Raw genomic sequence first — 16,851 nt, forward strand, 5'->3', positions numbered from 1 at the left:
TGGTCTCCAATGTATCCAAAGTTATGGTCATGAATTATGGTTGTGAAGTAGAAATCAACATTTACCCTTTATGTAATATCTAATTGAAAATTGTACTTCTTAGGTTAGGGGTCTGACTCAATGGCTACAAGTGGTGCTTGCCGCACAGCCATTAGTATCCCTAGCACATACATAAAAAGCTGGGTGTGGTCCATGCACCTTTAACCTCCATTGTGGTGTGATCAGGGGTGGCAGGGTGGACCGACAGGAAGATTCCTAGAACTTACCAGCAGACAATGTAGCCAACAAAACAAAACAAAACAAAACAAAACAAAACAAAACAAAAGCTCAGCAAGTCTATGTTCAGTGAAAGATTGTTAAGGGAATAAGGCAGAGAGTGATAAGAGAAAGATACCCATATGGCTGTCTCTGGTCTCTGGGCTTGTATGCACACACAATTAAAAGACCAAAATAGCATTTCCGTTTGGGTTCTGTAGCTTTGTTCTCTCATGATAACATGACTAAATGTATATTCCTTCCTTTTGAATTGAAATATTTATATACTATAATCTATTAAAAATATAATTCAGTGAATTTTTAGTATATTTACAATAGTGTAGGACTTCTAGTAATCAAAGTTTTGAAACATTTTTGTTACTTCAAAAAGATATTTCAGTGCCCCTAGTTATTACCTTTCCATACAACTCATTTGTTTAGCCTTAACTAACCTTTCGTCTGTTTTATGTTTCTATGAATTTGGTTATTACAGAAATCTTATGTAAATGTAAGAATCTATTTGTCTTTAAAATCTTCTATTAAATATCTGACAAATTTTGTACATATTTAGTGCATTCTGATTGCTCATACCATCACCCTGTCTTTTTTCCCTCTCATCTCTAACTCACCTATCTCCTTTGTACAAATCCCTTTCTCCCCATCATGTTCTTTTTGTCCTTTGGATACTGGTATCTTTCATTTAACCGTGTATTCATGGTTCATCCAAGTTGAAGCGCTTGTGAGTACGTATTCCTTCATATAGATGAATAGTACTCCAGTGTACATACAAGACTGTTGATTATTTTAATGCACAAGCTTGATTCCACTAGTAGTACTTACTGTACAAGTTGATATGGGAACATATATTTTCATATATTTTGCTTGAGGCAGCTAGTCATATTGCATTTGCAGTCAAGAAGTAGGAGGAAGACTGGGAGCTTGGAGAGATGGCTGAATATTTAGGAACACTAGTTGCTCTTCCAGAGGACCCAGATTTAATTCCTAACATCCACATAATGGCTCCAGTTCCAGAGGATTGACTGCTCTCTCCTGGTGTCTGCAGGCAGTGGGTGCACATGTAGACAAAATACCCAAACACATTTAAAAAAAAATCAGAAAACAAAATAAAAGAGAGGGATGAATTCTTTGTTCAGCCTACTTTTCCATTTTTTATGCAATCCAGAATTCCAGCCTAGTAGTGGGATGCTGAGTCTTATTTAGCTCTTTGTAGAATTGGCAAACTAGTTCCCAAAGTGGCTGTACAGCTTTATATTCCTACCATCATTATATAAGAATTCTGGTTTCTGGGCTGGAGAGATGGCTCAGTGGTTAAGGGCTGACTGCTCTTCCACAGGTCCTGAGTTCAATTCCCAGCAACCACATGGCGGCTCATAATCTTCTGTAATGTGATAGGATGCCCTCTTCTGGTGGGTCTGAAGATAGCAACAGTCAGTATACTTGCATACATTAAAAAATAAATAAATGAATAAATAAAAAGGGATTCTGGTTTCTGTACCTTTTAACCAAAATTGGGGATTGAATCAGGGCTTTATTCATACTAGGCAAGCTCTGTACTATTGAACACTGAGACTTATAATTATTTGGATATGGGCTTTATATTTTAAGAATTTTAGGATATGTAGTTATATTTCATTGCCACCCCCTCCCACACACACTGGGATTTATTGCCTGGTGGTTAATTATCTCAAGTATCTTTTACTGATCTTTTGTCTGTCTTCTAAGGAAAAGCACCTATTTCAATCTTGGCTTCTATTTTTTTTTTTTCTTCTTTTAAAATTGGGTTGCCTTTTGGTATTTTGTTGTAAGAGTTCTTCATACAGATGCCCCTTAATTTATAATGGAGTTGCATATTAAGAAACTTCATTGTATGTTGAAAATTTATTTAAACACTTAAGCACCAGTCATTATAGCTTTAGTAACACAGTGCACTGTTGACAGTCAGTTGTTACCCTTATGATCATGAGAAAGCTGTGGTTCTCTGTCTGACCCACTTTACAGCAGAATGTCTTAGTATATGCTGATAGCCTGACAAAGGCTATAAGTAAAAGCTCAAATGATGAGTTGACCCTTGTAAGTTTGTTTTTTTTTTTTTTTTTTTTTTTTTTTTGAGAGGAGGACATCTGAACTTTTTGGCTGCAAATACCCATCATATTTGACTGGAAATATTTGTCTAATTTTTTATGCTGCCTTCTTATTTTCTTATCGTGTCTTTTGAAGGACAAAATCTTTAAAATCAAACTTTACTTTTGACTTGTATTGGTTCCTTCTACGTTTGGTATCATCACAAAGGATTTATGGTCAAACTCAAGTTATAAAAATGTTTCCAAGAATTTCTCTTTTTCCTTTCATTTCTTCCCTCCTCTGCACATGCACAAATGCACACACACACACACACACACACACACACACACACAGAGTGTCATATAATACATACGCTTTTAAAATTGACTTCAACTTTAGAACAGTTTTAAGTTATAAAAATTGAGCACAAAGAATATCCTCATAAATTCTCTTCATCGTCAGCACACAGTTTCTGCTAGCATATTTTGTACTTTTAAAACAGTCTTGCTGTATAATTCTGACTAGCCTTGAACTTAAGAGTCTCTTCCCTTGGCCTCACAAATGCTAGAATTACAGGTATGTGCCACCTTTCCCAGTTAATTTCCTATATCGCATTAGTGTGATGCATTCACTACAGTCAGTGAAGGATGAGTAGTCACAGTGCTTATTTTCTCTGCTTTTACAGTACACAGATAAAATCTATCATTTGTTCCCACGTCCCACAGTCTCACTAGTCTGCCTCTGAGTGGTTCTGTCCATTCTTACTTCATAAGCTTTGCCTAATTAAGCAGTTCAGAGGCAAAAATCTTCTCTAATTATCATGATTTCCTGCATGTGCCCATTGTTAAGGTTTTCACCTGCACGAAGAATCATGTAATTTTTCCTTTTCTGTATTAAAAGTTGAAGATTATCTTCTATCACTTCTACTTTGCTTTCTTCCCTTCTTTATTCAGTTCTTCCACTGGGTACCACATCATACCCTGGGAGATCTTGACCACAGATCTGATGTGTATCCTTTCCTTTTTGGTCCCTCAGAAATCTTCAGCTATAGAAAATGTCAAGCTAGTACCTATATCTCATCCTCTCCTTTACAGCTTACCCATCAAATCAGTGGCTGAAGTAGAGGATGACAGCCATATGTCTTTTTGCCATTGGAATTCTTTCCTTATATAAAGGGAGATTCTGCTGGTAGCCATGCCAAGTTCAGTTGTATGTTTTATTACACATAGCAGCAGCTTGCAACTGCCATGGGTAACTAGTGCTTGTTGGCAGTTTTGTCCCGTATTTGCTATTTTCAAAGAATGTATCATATAGTGTAGACCTTGAACAACTGTTAGCGTGTTCCCATACTCACAGAACAGACCCTACTCATCAAGCAGGGACACTACCAGATATTACATAAAAGACAACCATCTATGCCTCCTGCAGTAGACACTCCAACTTCAGATGGCTTAGTGTTAGTTATATGTCTTTCTCCCCATAGGAAGGCCCATGTAATTCTGCCATAACAACAAGATATTATATTCCATAAAGGGAGAGAGAAGCTACTTGCTGAGACTGCCTTCATGGGTGGTCTACCCTCAGCTTGCAGTCTAAAGCAAGGACAGTGCAATTGCGCCTCCCAAAGTTACCTTTAGTTTTATCACACCCTGTGTGTTGGGTGCAGAGTTGTGCTAACTTTTCTTGGTGATATGCAAACAAATATTTACTCACGCCAAATAGTGTTCTAGTGACAGTCCAGAGTACCATTCCATCAAAGTCTAGCATAGTGAACTGATGAGTTCATTTTGTTGGCTTACTCAGCATGGGCTAATACCCCATCTCTAGAATCCTATAGATTATAGGAAGAGAGGTTGCTTCTAGGAGTGTGGGTACGCCATCAGTGCTGATGACCTTATGGAAACTGTATCATGGAGTCCTCCTTTTGGTTAGCAGCTTACAGCTTTCTAAAACTCCAGTTCTGAGGGTTCTGTCTCTCTCTTATGGCTTCCACAGGCTTCGAATGTACATGGTATATAGACATACATTCAGGGAAAACATCTATACACATAAAATGAAAAAAAATAGAATAATTTAAAGAGGAACATGGACAGTTTAGAGTATTCAAAATATAAATACATTTTTGGAAAGCTGAATGTGTATTTTGTTTTTATCTTCTAGATTTTCATGTGTTTACACTGAAGGAGTTATTATCAATGTGCTGTTGTATGTAGAATATGGATAGGCAGGCAGCAAATAATTTGATTCATTTTCAAAACTTGTAATATCCTGAGACACATTAACTTCTGAGTTTCATTTAATCAAAAATGAAAATATACTCCTTGCTGCTCTCCTTCAAACTCATAGCTTCTTTTTTACTAAGTTGCTATGCATGCATTTGTGAAGAATGTATGCACATCAATATGAAAATGAATATGTATTACCATCATGCTTCTTTTTTCTTGGTAATTTGGGAATCCAGATTTCTCAGTTAATTCAGAAGATAGAAGGTGTGTAATTAGTGCATAACAAAAAGATCCTCTGATTGACAGCGTCTTCATTTGTACTCCTATCATTTACAGATTTCAGGTAGATGACAGGTTGAGATGGTTGCAAAAGTTTTATGGGTAGACTTTTAAGTTTTAGTATTAGCAAATGTCAGATATAATGGGATTTAGAAACTAAGCAGCTTTTGTAGATTTGAACATGTTTGTTTTTTTGACATAGGCTGACTTAGAACTCTTGCATTCCTAGTCTTAGCTTCTCCCTTCCAGTGACAGAATTATAGAGATGGAGCATTACATCTAGTTTAGAATAACAGAAAATTTTAGAAATCTTAGTACTTTATTACAAGTAAACATTTATTTGTGAGCTAATTGTGCCTATATGTTTGTCTGGCATGCAGAAGCCTGTTGAGATTAGGTGTCAGATCCCCTGAAACTAGAGTTTCAGAGAGTTGTGAGCCGCTATGTGGTGGATGCTAGGAACTAAAACCCAGTCCTCTGCAAAAGCAGTAAATGTTCTCAACACTGAGCCATCTCTTAAAAAATACACTTGGTTTTGAGATTATGATATAATTTCGTCCCCCTACTCCTTCCTCCAAAACCTTTCCAATACTCAAACTCAATAGCTTCTTTTTTACTAAGTTGCTATGCATGCATATATATAGAGATAATAGTACTAAATATTATCTCTTCAGTCTTCATAATGTTACTTGCAAGTTTGTTTGCAGAGCTGATGGTCATTGGACAACTTACTTTTGTGTTCTTCTCAGAGGAGGACCACCTCTTCCATTGAGTCATTTCTTGAGCCCTCCTTTAAGAAGCAATTTTTAAGGGAGAGTAATAGTTGAGTATCTTAGAAAAGTTAGATGACCTTTAAAAAAATGTGTGTGTGTGTGTGTGTGTGTGTGTGTGTGTGTGTGTATGAGTGTGTGTGAGTGTGTGTGTGTATAAGTGAGTGTGTGTGTGTGTATGAGTGTGTGTGTGTGTATGAGTGAGTGTGTGTGTGAGTGTGTGTGTGTGAGTGTGTGTGTGTGTGTGTGTATATGAGTGTGTGTGTGTATGAGTGAGTGTGTGTGTGTGTGAGTGTGTGAGTGTGTGTGAGTGTGTGTGTGTGTGTGTGTGTGAGTGTGTGTGTGCGTGTCTCAGTTAGGTTTATATCCCTGTGATAAAGACCAGGACCTAAAACATGTTAGGAGTAGGTTTTTCCCTTTGCCAGAAGGTATTAATTACAAGTAGCTTTTTGATTAGGGGTAGGACCCTGTGTCTGTTCCTAACTGTCGTTGCTGGCACCCTGTCCGGCTTGAATCTGTGCAGGTCTTCTGTGTGTTGCTACAGCCTCTGTGACCTCATAGGTACATCAGTCCTGCTGTATCTGGAAGATACTGTTTTCCTTGGAATCATACATCACCTCCGTTTCTTTTGGTGTTTCTGCCTCCTCTTCCTCAAATTCTTGAGCCTTGAGGAAAGAAGTTTGATGAAGACATACCATTTAGGACTTAGTGCTCCAAAGTCTCTCATTCTCTGCACATTGTGCAGTTATGGGTCTCTATTAACTTCCATCTACTACTAAAAGAAGCTTCTTTGATGTGAGTGGAGCAAGGCACTGACTTATGAGTATAATAGTATGTTATTAGGAGTCATTTTATTGCCATATATCTTTAGCAGAATAATAGTAGTAGGCTTTCTCCTAGACCCATGACCTATCTAGACTCAGGTTATGCTTTTAGAATTGTATATAAATACAACTGCTTATAAAGCTGGGGGGAGGGTAATCTGTATATATGTATAAAGGTTTGAAAAGTGCTAACATGGATATAATGGTGAAATCCTTAGAAATGTCTGCTTTATGATGTCTATATTATACCTATGTTAATTGTACTCTGTAGAAAAATAAACAGCTTGATATGTTGGAATTAAATTTATTTCAGAATCTTGACAAAACTTCTGGAGGTATCAGATGATCCACAAGTCTTAGCTGTTGCTGCTCACGATGTTGGAGAATATGTCCGGCATTATCCCCGGGGAAAACGGTAAAAGACAAGGACAAACCTATGTTTCATTTTGGTTTCTTGAAACAATCCAAAGTAATGTTCTTTACCAAATCAGAGTAATTCAGGAGAGAAGCTAATGAAGAAAATGAACTCAGTTAAAATGACTACTATAAAAATATAAATACACTTGCATTAATACTTTTGTGTAATTATCAGTGGAGATTATTAGAAGTTTCTTATTAAAAGTTTCCTTTGTTTACAAACTTTAATTCCATAGCCATTTTGTGAACACTGTTTTCCCCTACTACTCATAGTTAGGGACATGAATGAGAGGTTGTTATTGACGGAAGTTACAAACCATAGAATTAAATACAGAGTCTGTAAGGAAAAGTTACAGTAGATGCATAGTAATATAATCATGCATTTCAAAATATTGAGGTGTGGTTATATAATTAAATGTACTTAGATATACTGACAACAAAACAATGATATATATGTTTATTTGCCAAAGTAGAATCTGAAGACTTTCAGTACTTTATTTTTCTTTAAAAAGAAAAAGAACAAAAAGAATAAATACCCTGTAAATAAATAAATAGCTATGCCACTTAAGACAAAAAAGAAAAGAAAAGAAAATTGCTTTGGTATGTCACATTTGCTGACATTTGGGTGATGGGCTTAACTTACTAAGGTAATCACAGCTGCTAGGATATCTCATCATAAAATGCCAGGATTCATTTACTAGTCATTATCAAAAGATAGTTGCCTCATTTATTAGCTAGCCATAAAAAACAAGAAGTGGACATTTTCTCCTGGTTCAGTGAAAAAAATCTCAGCAAAGACCTTGAATTTTTGAGGGAATCAAATTCAGAAGAAATAAAAGGAAGGAGAGAGAGGAAATCGGTTACATGTTTGGTTAGAAAGGTCCAGTTTCACACCTCCCAACCCTTCAGACAGCATTCACTGTTTCTAACAGGAGCCAATGTGGATTGCTGCTTATTCCTCTTTTATATGGTTGTTTGTTTTATTTTTATTTTTTCCTTTTATTGAAAATAGTTTTTTTCTCATATAATGTCCTGATTATAATTTCTTCTCTCTCTTCCTCCCAGTTGCTCTGCACCTTGCCTCCCATCCATATCCAATCCTTTTTCTCCCAGTAGAAGGCTAACAGGCTACTAAGGGATAATAATAAAATATAATAAGATAAAACAAAATTAACACATCGTAATTGGACAAATCAAGTAAACAGAAGAAAAAGAGCACAAGAGCATGTACAGAAACAGAAACCCACTCATTGGGACACTTAGGAATCCTATAAAAAAAAACTGAACTGGAAACCATAATATATACACAAGGACCTGTGTAGACCCATTCAGGCCATGTGCATGGTACCTTAGTCTCTGTGAGTTTATATGAGCTCTGATTATGTTGATTTAGAGGCCCTTGTTTTCTGGGTATTCTTGATATTTTATATGTTATTTTCATAGTTGCTTTTGTGGTTAGAAGGTATACTTTTGAAACAGTAGCCTGTTTTGTGTATTCAGATAGAAAACATAACAGGTAGTTATTGCTCCCAAATTACAAATTTAATAATTGTTATTGAGCTGTGGGGTTTAGTGACAGAACATATACCTAGCATATAAGGTTTCCATCTATAGCACCCACCCACTGCAAAATGTCCTCAATAAATTGAAATAGTAGATTAGCCATATTTATACTTGGGACAGTTTCAATACTAGGCACCCCTTCATCCACATAGCATTAACTGCTGGACATAACTAGTCCTCCACTCATATCTTGCATAATTAGTATTATCCAGTCAATACAGCAGTGTGCCAGCAATTTGAACACCCTTTCAAATTCTTTACAAGGGGCTAGTGTAGCTGAAAAACCTGGAATGCCATAATGGGCTTTTAATTTTATTTTTCTTAAAACAATTCAGTATCAAAACTCATCTTCCTAGAGTTGAAGAAATCATTTTAATAAGTGTATATCTTGTACCCTCACTGTAGTTGGTCAAGATGGCAGTGCTCCCTTTTCCAAATCCATAAACTTAGGCACACTCCCATGGCCTGAGCTCATCACAGTAGATGTTCCTGCTTAAGTCTTCCATAGGAATGGCTGGGGAAGGAAACAGAAGCAGCAGGCTTGAGGCTCAGGTCTGGGCATGAGTAGACTTGAACAACACTTGCATCATGGCTGTCTGAATTAGCGGTTTAATCTTGACATGCTTTCAAAGATGCCTCTCCAGCTTCGAAACTGCTCCTGCCTTTCTTGTCGGTTTTTTGGCTGCTGAATCAGACTCAGGTTTCTGTAAGATGTGAGTAGAAATACTGATGGATATATAAGATTATTTTTAAAAAGCTGATAAATCACAATATACTATCTTGAAACTAAAACACTAGTGTCCAAGTCTTTGTTAAATTTTATTATAACAATAACAGTAGTGATCTGGTTCTGTTCTTTCTTAAAATTAGACTGTAAACTTCTGAAAATGATTATCTGCTGAGGAAAAGTATTCACCATTCAGCAGGGCACAGTCAATCTGGAGAGAGTTATCTAGAGAACTCATGCTTGCTCTCTCTCTCTCTCAAAAAAAAAAAGATTTTTACATCAGATACACGGGTCTTCAGTATGCAACGCTTAGCAAAGCACATAAATTATTTTTATAGTGGCACACACTTTTTATTTAGCACACCTAAAAATTATAGTTCTGACCATTACAGATGCTAATTTGTAGAAAGTGTGAAGAGAAGCAGGGCTTTTAGCACCATAGTCTCAGACAGTGACTTCTCAGATTGTCTTTTTAAAAAATTATTATTAGATATTTACTTTATTTACATTTCAAATGTTGTCCCCTTTCCTGATTTCCCCTCCGAAAACCCCCTACCCCCTCCTTGCTCCCCGTGCTCACCAACCCACCCACACCCACTTCCTGGCCCACTTCCTGGCCCTGGCGTTCCCCTACACTGGGGCATAGAGTCTTCACAGGACCAAGGGCCTCACCTCCCATTGATAACCAAGTAGGCCATCCTCTGCTACATATGCAGCTGGAGCCATGAGTCCCACCATATGTACTCTTTGGTTGGTGATGTAGTCCCTGGGAGTTCTGAGGGGTACTGGTTAGTTCATATTGCTGTTCCTCTTATGGGGCTGCAAACCTCTTCAGCTCCTTGGTTCCTTTCTCACGCTCCTTCATTGGGGACCCTGTGCTCAGTCCAATGGTAGGCTGCGAGGATCCACCTCTATATTTGTCAGGCACTGACAGAGACAGGTGTAACAGACTTTTCTGTCAGCAAGCACTTGTTGGTATCCACAAAAGTGTCTGGGTTTGGTGATTATACATGGGATGGATCCCCAGGTGGGGCACTCTCTGGATGGTCATTTCTCCAGTCTCTGCTCCACACTTTGTCTCTAAAATTCCTTCCATGGGTATTTTGTTCCCCCCTTCTAAGAAGAATCGAAGTATCCACACTTTGGTCTTCCTTCTTCTTGAGCTTCATTGGTCTGTGAACTGTATCTTTGGTATTCCAAACTTCTGGGCTAACATTCACTTATCAGTGAGTGCTTATTTACCATGTGTGTTATTTTGTGATTGGGTTACCTCACTCAGGATGATATTTTCTAGCTCCATCCATTTGCCTAAGAATTTCATGAGTTCATTGTTTTTAATACCTGAGTAGTACTCCATTGTGTAAATGTACCACATTTTCTGTATCCATTCCTCTGTTGAAGGACATCTGGGTTCTGTCCAGCTCCTAGCTATTATAAATAAGGCTGCTATGAGCATAGTAGAGCATGTATCCTTATTACATGTTGGAGAATCTTTTGAGTGGTATAGCTGGGTCATCAGGTAGTACTGTGTCCAATTTTCTGAGGAATTGCCAAGCTGATTTCCAGAGTGGTTGTACCAGCTTGCAATCCCACCAGCAATGGAGGAGTGTTCCTCTTTCTTCACATCCACGCCAGCATCTGCTGTCACCTGAGTTTTTGATCTTAGCCATTCTGACTGGTGTGAGGTGGAATCTCAGGGTTGTTCTGATTTGCATTTCCCTGATGATAAGGATGTTGAGCATTTTTAGGTGCGTCTTGGCCATTTGGTATTCCTCAGTTGAGAATTCTTTGTTTAGCTCTGTGGAAACTGGTCATATCATAGCTCATGCTTTGTCATTTTCTTTTACTTTAATTTTTTTGTTAAACCGACATTTGCTTGGGTTCTGATCTCTCATTGTTGTGAAAACAGAATGAACTGTTGTACAATTTGATTACTTTCTGCCATCCCCTGAAATAGACAAAAGGAGAGAAAGTGTATATTTATGAGGTTTTAAAAACATTATTATGGCGCAGATGAGTTCAGACTTCCAGCTACTAGTATGTGAGAATTTCATTTTCATGATCTACCAGCAGCATCAGGAAGTGTGACTGTTTCTTTTTAATCTTGTAAGAAAGAAAACATAGCATCTTACATCTTTGACTTATATTTTGGTTATTTAAGATAGGCTAGGAATCCACTTTTACACTGGTAAAGCTTGCTGTTTGCAATATGTCAAGTGTTACAATTATTATATTAAATTAGACATACATTAAATTAGCTTTTATGCTTTTTATCATACATTAGTGAATAATAGTGAGATGTGTTAAGGGTGGGTATTCTCTTGAATGTTGGTTTTGACCTGGGCTCTGAGCATTGCTTCATGGAGCTCTTCACAGAAACCTACATGAAGTGCTTTCTTCTACTTTGGCAGTTAGCACAGTGCCTCATATTATGCTCATTATGCTTATAATTATATAGGTAATATGTCAGCTCTTTGAAGTATATTGCTGATTTTCATGTTCATGGATTCCAAACTAGTGAATTTGCTTACTTGGTAAAATTACATCATTTGAAGGCTCATAAAAATATGCCACTTCTGCAGTCACTCATGAACATGGGTAGAGCTGTGGGAAACATGGAGTCCCTGAAAGACACATTTCTAGCTGAGGTAGAACAAGGCTGAGTTCTGCTTTCTTGTGTTTTCCCTTCTTCTAAAAAAAACAAAAGCTGTTTACATGGTCTGTTTGTTTCCATGCTTGCATCTTCTGTCTCCTTTTTTTTTTTTTTTTTTTTTTTTAGACAGGGTTTCTCTGTGTAGCTCTGGCTGTCCTGGAACTCACTCTGGAGACCAGGCTGTCCTGGAACTCAGAAATCTGCCTGCTTCTGCCTCCCAAGTGCTGGGATTAAAGGTGTGTGCCACCACACTGGTTTTTTTTTTTTTAATTTTGCTGTTTAAAATGGCTTGTGAGTATGGTGTTAAAGTGCTGTGTAGGTTTCCAAGTTTAAGAGGCTATGACACTTGGAGAAAACGCATGTATCAGATAAGCTGCTTTCAGGCCAGAATAATAGTACTTCCAGTTGGTTATGAGCTCAGGGCGCAGAGCAAGGCCACAGGACAGGGCTATAAGGCCTTTTTCTCTGAAACTAAATAGGAGCTCAAAATATGTGATAAGGAAGTGTTAAGGATTTTGGTACCTTTGTTAATGAGCAGACTCACTGAACTTTAAATGGGGAAAATTATATTAAAGGTTTTGCAAAGATTGCTTTGATGACAGGGTGGAGAGTGGATTGAGCAGGAACAGCCCCTACCATTATTAGCCAAGCAGCAGGGCTTGCCATACTAAAGAGCACGGGCTGTGTATCATTTGATCAATACCAATGGTGCTATAATGGATTTATACATGCTCTCTGTATTTGGTAATTACAGAAAATTACCTGTTTAATGTGATATATCTAACATTTCAAATTTCAGTGGCATTCAATGTTTGTATTGTATTTCACCTTTTCATTCAGGACTGGAGGCAGAGAGAGCATGGTGGGAATGACACAAGTTTCTTGAAACCTTAATCCTGCTCCTCATGACAAATTTCCTATCTTTCCCAAATAGTTTCATCAGCTGTGGATTCATGAACCTTCGTAGTCTATTCTCATTCAACCCACTACAGTCTATAATTCATTGAGAGTGATGTAAGATGTAATGCTAGCTTACTTCAGTTAGTTTTAACTTTTATTTTAGAAATCCTTTGGGCACTTAGTATTTGGACTTTACACTTGTAACCTGTGTCAAAGAATGACATCTTCACCAAGTCTTTTCTGTTCTGTAGGGTTATTGAGCAGCTTGGTGGAAAGCAGTTGGTGATGAACCACATGCACCATGAAGACCAGCAGGTTCGCTACAATGCTCTTCTGGCCGTGCAGAAGCTCATGGTGCACAACTGGTATGTCTTGGTGTCTATCTCACCTGCACATTGCTCTGTGAACTTTCACATGCTTATCCTACAAGCTCTTACGGAAATAAATACCTCAGTGACTTATCAGTGATTTTATAAAAAAAGTCTATGCACATACTGCTAGTATAGAGCAAAGACTTAATTTTTAAGAGATGAGCTGCATTAATAGTCTTATGAAAGGTACAGATTTCTGATACCCCAAAATTACTTCAGCTGTAACTGAGGCCCTTGTGACAAAACAAATGCGGATTCCTTGGAGTTGTGTGGGCACAGCTGGACTGCAGATGCCTCTCCAGATGTTTAAAGTGTAAAGTTAACTAGACTGCCTTGTACCAGTTCATAGAAAGACACTGGAAGCTTTTTGATTTATTCAAATTCCGTGGTCATGCTTCATTAATGACAATGGTTTGCTTTTGAAGTAAGCAGTCATATTTTTTCCTGTCCTTTTATTTTTTTAAATTCACATTATTGATCTTTTTGTATTCTTTCTAAAGACTGAACATAATGGTCAGCCCTTAGGGCACTATATAGAAAAAGTAATGATTCCCTTTTGGAACAGCTAGTTTCAGCTGTGGGTTGGTTGTTCAGCACTTGGAACACATCATCACATGGTTGTACTATACTGAAGAGTGTTCTAGCTTGAGGCTATTTTTGTTAAAGTACAAGGAATAAATATAAATTGTTTATAACTGACAGAAATGTCATCAATATTTTCAGAGGAAAGAATAATGGTACATTAGAATGGTTCAGTCAAATACAGTACAGAATAATATCTAGTTGTGCTGCTGTTACCTTGTATGTGAAATGTTACAGTCCTGCCAGCAAGCAGTTTTCCCATAAACACATTATCCAGGCTTACAACAGTGTCTTTTTGAGTGTTTACATTGTTTCTGTTAAGTGTTGGACTGAAGATAGACTAGAAGTGGGTGCAAGTTTACATAGGTAAATTATACAGGCTTCTCTGATAGGTCAAAATAGTTATGCTGAGGTGACAGTGGTTAGGAGCCAGCTATGCAGCCTCTTTATTGGGATTAATTAGTAATTCAGGTGTGAGGGGTGAGACAGAAAATACAGAAGCAGAAATGAGCATCACTTGTTTAAAGCAATGCATGGAGAAAGGTTTTAGTACCTTTATGGTACTGAGATGTTGCAAGGAGATACTGGGTGCTGGAAATACTCTTCAGGGCACAGACAGCTCCCACAGTGGAAAACTGTGGTGCTCTATGTTTTTATTAAGACTGAGGAAATAACTTGAAGGTAAAGAGTAAGCACCAGTAATGAAGCCTACATTTAGGGGTGCACCTGCAGGGTGTTTTTTATTGTATGCTGTTGTATGAGGCTTAGATGAATTTAAAGCAATTGAAATGGGTTTTGTTGTTGTTGTTTGAAGATTTATTCATCTTTACTTTATGTGTATGAGTGTTTTGTCTGTGTAAATATGTGCATGCAGGCCAGAAGGGGATGTTAAAGGGAATTGGAGCTTCAGAAGGTTGTGGGCTGCTATGTGGGTTCTGGGAACTCAGCCTAGGTCCTCTGGATTTCAACAATCCTCTCAGACAACATGGTCAAATCTGTTATAGTGGTACCCCACTCTGATACCAATTTTTGTTTTAGTTGGTTTTTCTATTGCTGTGATAAACCCCATGACTAAAAGCAACTTTGGGAAAAATAGTTTATTTTATCTTATAAATCTCACGTTATTCATACTCCATGATTGAGGCAAGTCAAGGAAGGAATCTGAAGGCAAGAACTAAGCCAGAGGCCACGAGGAAGGCTGCTTACTGGCTTGTTCTCTGTGACTTGCTGCTTTCTTACACAAGTCAGGACTATGTGTCCAAGGGAGGTATCACCCACATTGGGCTGGGCCCTCCTATATCAATAATTACTCAAGAAAATTCCACTACAGACTTGTTAGTCTTATGGAGACACTTTCTCAATTGAGGTTCCTCTTCTCAGATAAATCTGGTTTGTGCCAAGTTGGCAAACCAACTAGGAGAGTATTACATAGGAAGAGCAGTGAACTTGAAATTTGGAGTAAAACCAGTACCGTGGTATTAGAGAAGCAAAAGAAAAAGTATATTTGGTGAAAGACTTTGAGGTGAGCAATGTTAAAACAAAGCTGAGGAGACATGAAAGGGAGGTCCATGGAAGCATAAATGCTGCTGGTGACCTAGACCAGGGCCCTTGGCAACCATGATTGTAGCATGTTGGAGATGGTATCAAAGTCAAGTCAAGTCATTCATGGTGGTTCGAATATGGTGGCCCAGGAAGTGGCACTATTAGGAGGTGTGGCCGTGTTAGAGGAAGTGTGTTATTGTGGCCATAGGCATTAAGATCTTCATCCTAGATCTCTGGAAGCCAGTCTTCCCCCAGCTGCCTTCAGATGAAGGTGTAGAACTCTTAGCTTTTCCTAAACCATGCCTGCTTGGATGCTGCCATGCTTCTGCCTTGATGATAATGAACTGAACCTCTGAACCTGTAAGCCAGCCCTAATTAAATGCTGTCTTTATAATACTTGTCTTGGTCATGGTGTCTTGTCACAGCAGTAAAATTCTAAAAGTTGATGCCAGGAGTGGGGTATTGATGTGATAAGCCTGAGCATGCTTTTGTTAGGAAGTATATGGATTTTGGGATTTTGGATTTGGAATGTTTTAAGTGAGGCTTAATAGCCATCTTAGTAGGATTATGGAAGACTTTGTTTCTGGGGGTGATTTGAACTAAGGAAGTCTGGCTCTAGAGGTTTCAGAGGAGAATAATTTTAATATATGGCAGAGAGACTGATTTTGTGGTATTTTGGTGAAGAATGTGGCTGCTTTTTGCCCTTGTCTGAAGAGTCTGGCTGAGGCTAAGGTGAAGAGACTCAGATTAATTGCACTGACAAAGGAAGTTTTAGAAATGCTCAGCAGAGTCTTTGTTCTTTGGTTATGTTGTATGAAGAGCATTCTAATGAAAAGCAAGCTGAGAAAGGAAAAGTACAAAATATATGGTTCAATTATTAAAAGGTCACCAGTAAGTAGAATCTCCTTAATCCTATGTTCAAGGAGATAACAGATAAAGGGAGTGGTGAACTTGGGGCTAGATTTTACCAAGCTAAGTTTAGTTCCCAGCATGATAGTATACACATTTAATCCCAGGAGACAAAGCCAAGCAGATCGCTGAGTTCAAGGCTGGCAGGGGACAGAGCAAATTCTAGGTGAAGAAAAGCTTAAATCCAGGTATGGTGGTATACACCTTTAATCTCATAAGACAGAGCTATGTAGATGTCTCAGTTCAAAGTCAGTCTACAGAGCAAGTTCCAGGACAGCCAAGCTTAGGCAGTGAGAGAGTTGGAAAACAGAAAGCTGATAATAGAATAAGAGGGGGCATGTTCTAGGCCCAGAAGCAGGAGAACTTGGCAGCTTTGGCCATGTGGCTCTGGCTTTAGAGTTCAGAGTAGAAAGGACTATTGGAACAATTTATGCTGGTTAGCTGGAGCTAAGAAATTAGCAGTGATTTAGAAGACCAGCATCACTGAGGTGAAATCTGAGAAGTGCTTTCTTAGAGCACAAAGAAGCTGTGTTCCAGAGATAGCTAAGGTTGTACCTTGTGCTGCAGTTGGAATTAGTAATATGTAAGAATCACTGAAGTGATACTCTGATTTATGAAGATATGAAGGAGTCATGGAGAGTAGCTGACACTCGGCACTATGAGAGGCCATTGATGAAGGTATAGCCTCTGTTGCAGTTGACTGCCCAGGACAGAAAGGATCATGTAAAAAAGGTTAGGCTTGGCACCATGAA

General features: G+C 38.2%; 1 protein-coding gene across 13 annotated transcripts in view; it reads left to right on the forward strand.

Annotated features, from left to right (window-relative positions):
* The window catches only part of Atp6v1h (ATPase, H+ transporting, lysosomal V1 subunit H), an 80,236-nt gene that overhangs the window by 54,024 nt on the left and 9,361 nt on the right, over positions 1–16,851 (forward strand). For all 13 annotated transcript variants that reach the window (XM_030255224.1, XM_030255279.1, XM_006495433.3 and 10 more), the window contains 2 exons: positions 6,749–6,850; positions 12,947–13,060. In XM_030255224.1, the coding sequence (XP_030111084.1) occupies positions 6,749–6,850; positions 12,947–13,060 (216 nt within the window). The remainder of the gene's footprint in view (positions 1–6,748; positions 6,851–12,946; positions 13,061–16,851) is intronic.

The sequence above is a fragment of the Mus musculus genome, chromosome 1 (genome assembly GCF_000001635.26).
Source record: "Mus musculus strain C57BL/6J chromosome 1, GRCm38.p6 C57BL/6J".
NCBI classification, from domain to species: domain Eukaryota; kingdom Metazoa; phylum Chordata; class Mammalia; order Rodentia; family Muridae; genus Mus; species Mus musculus.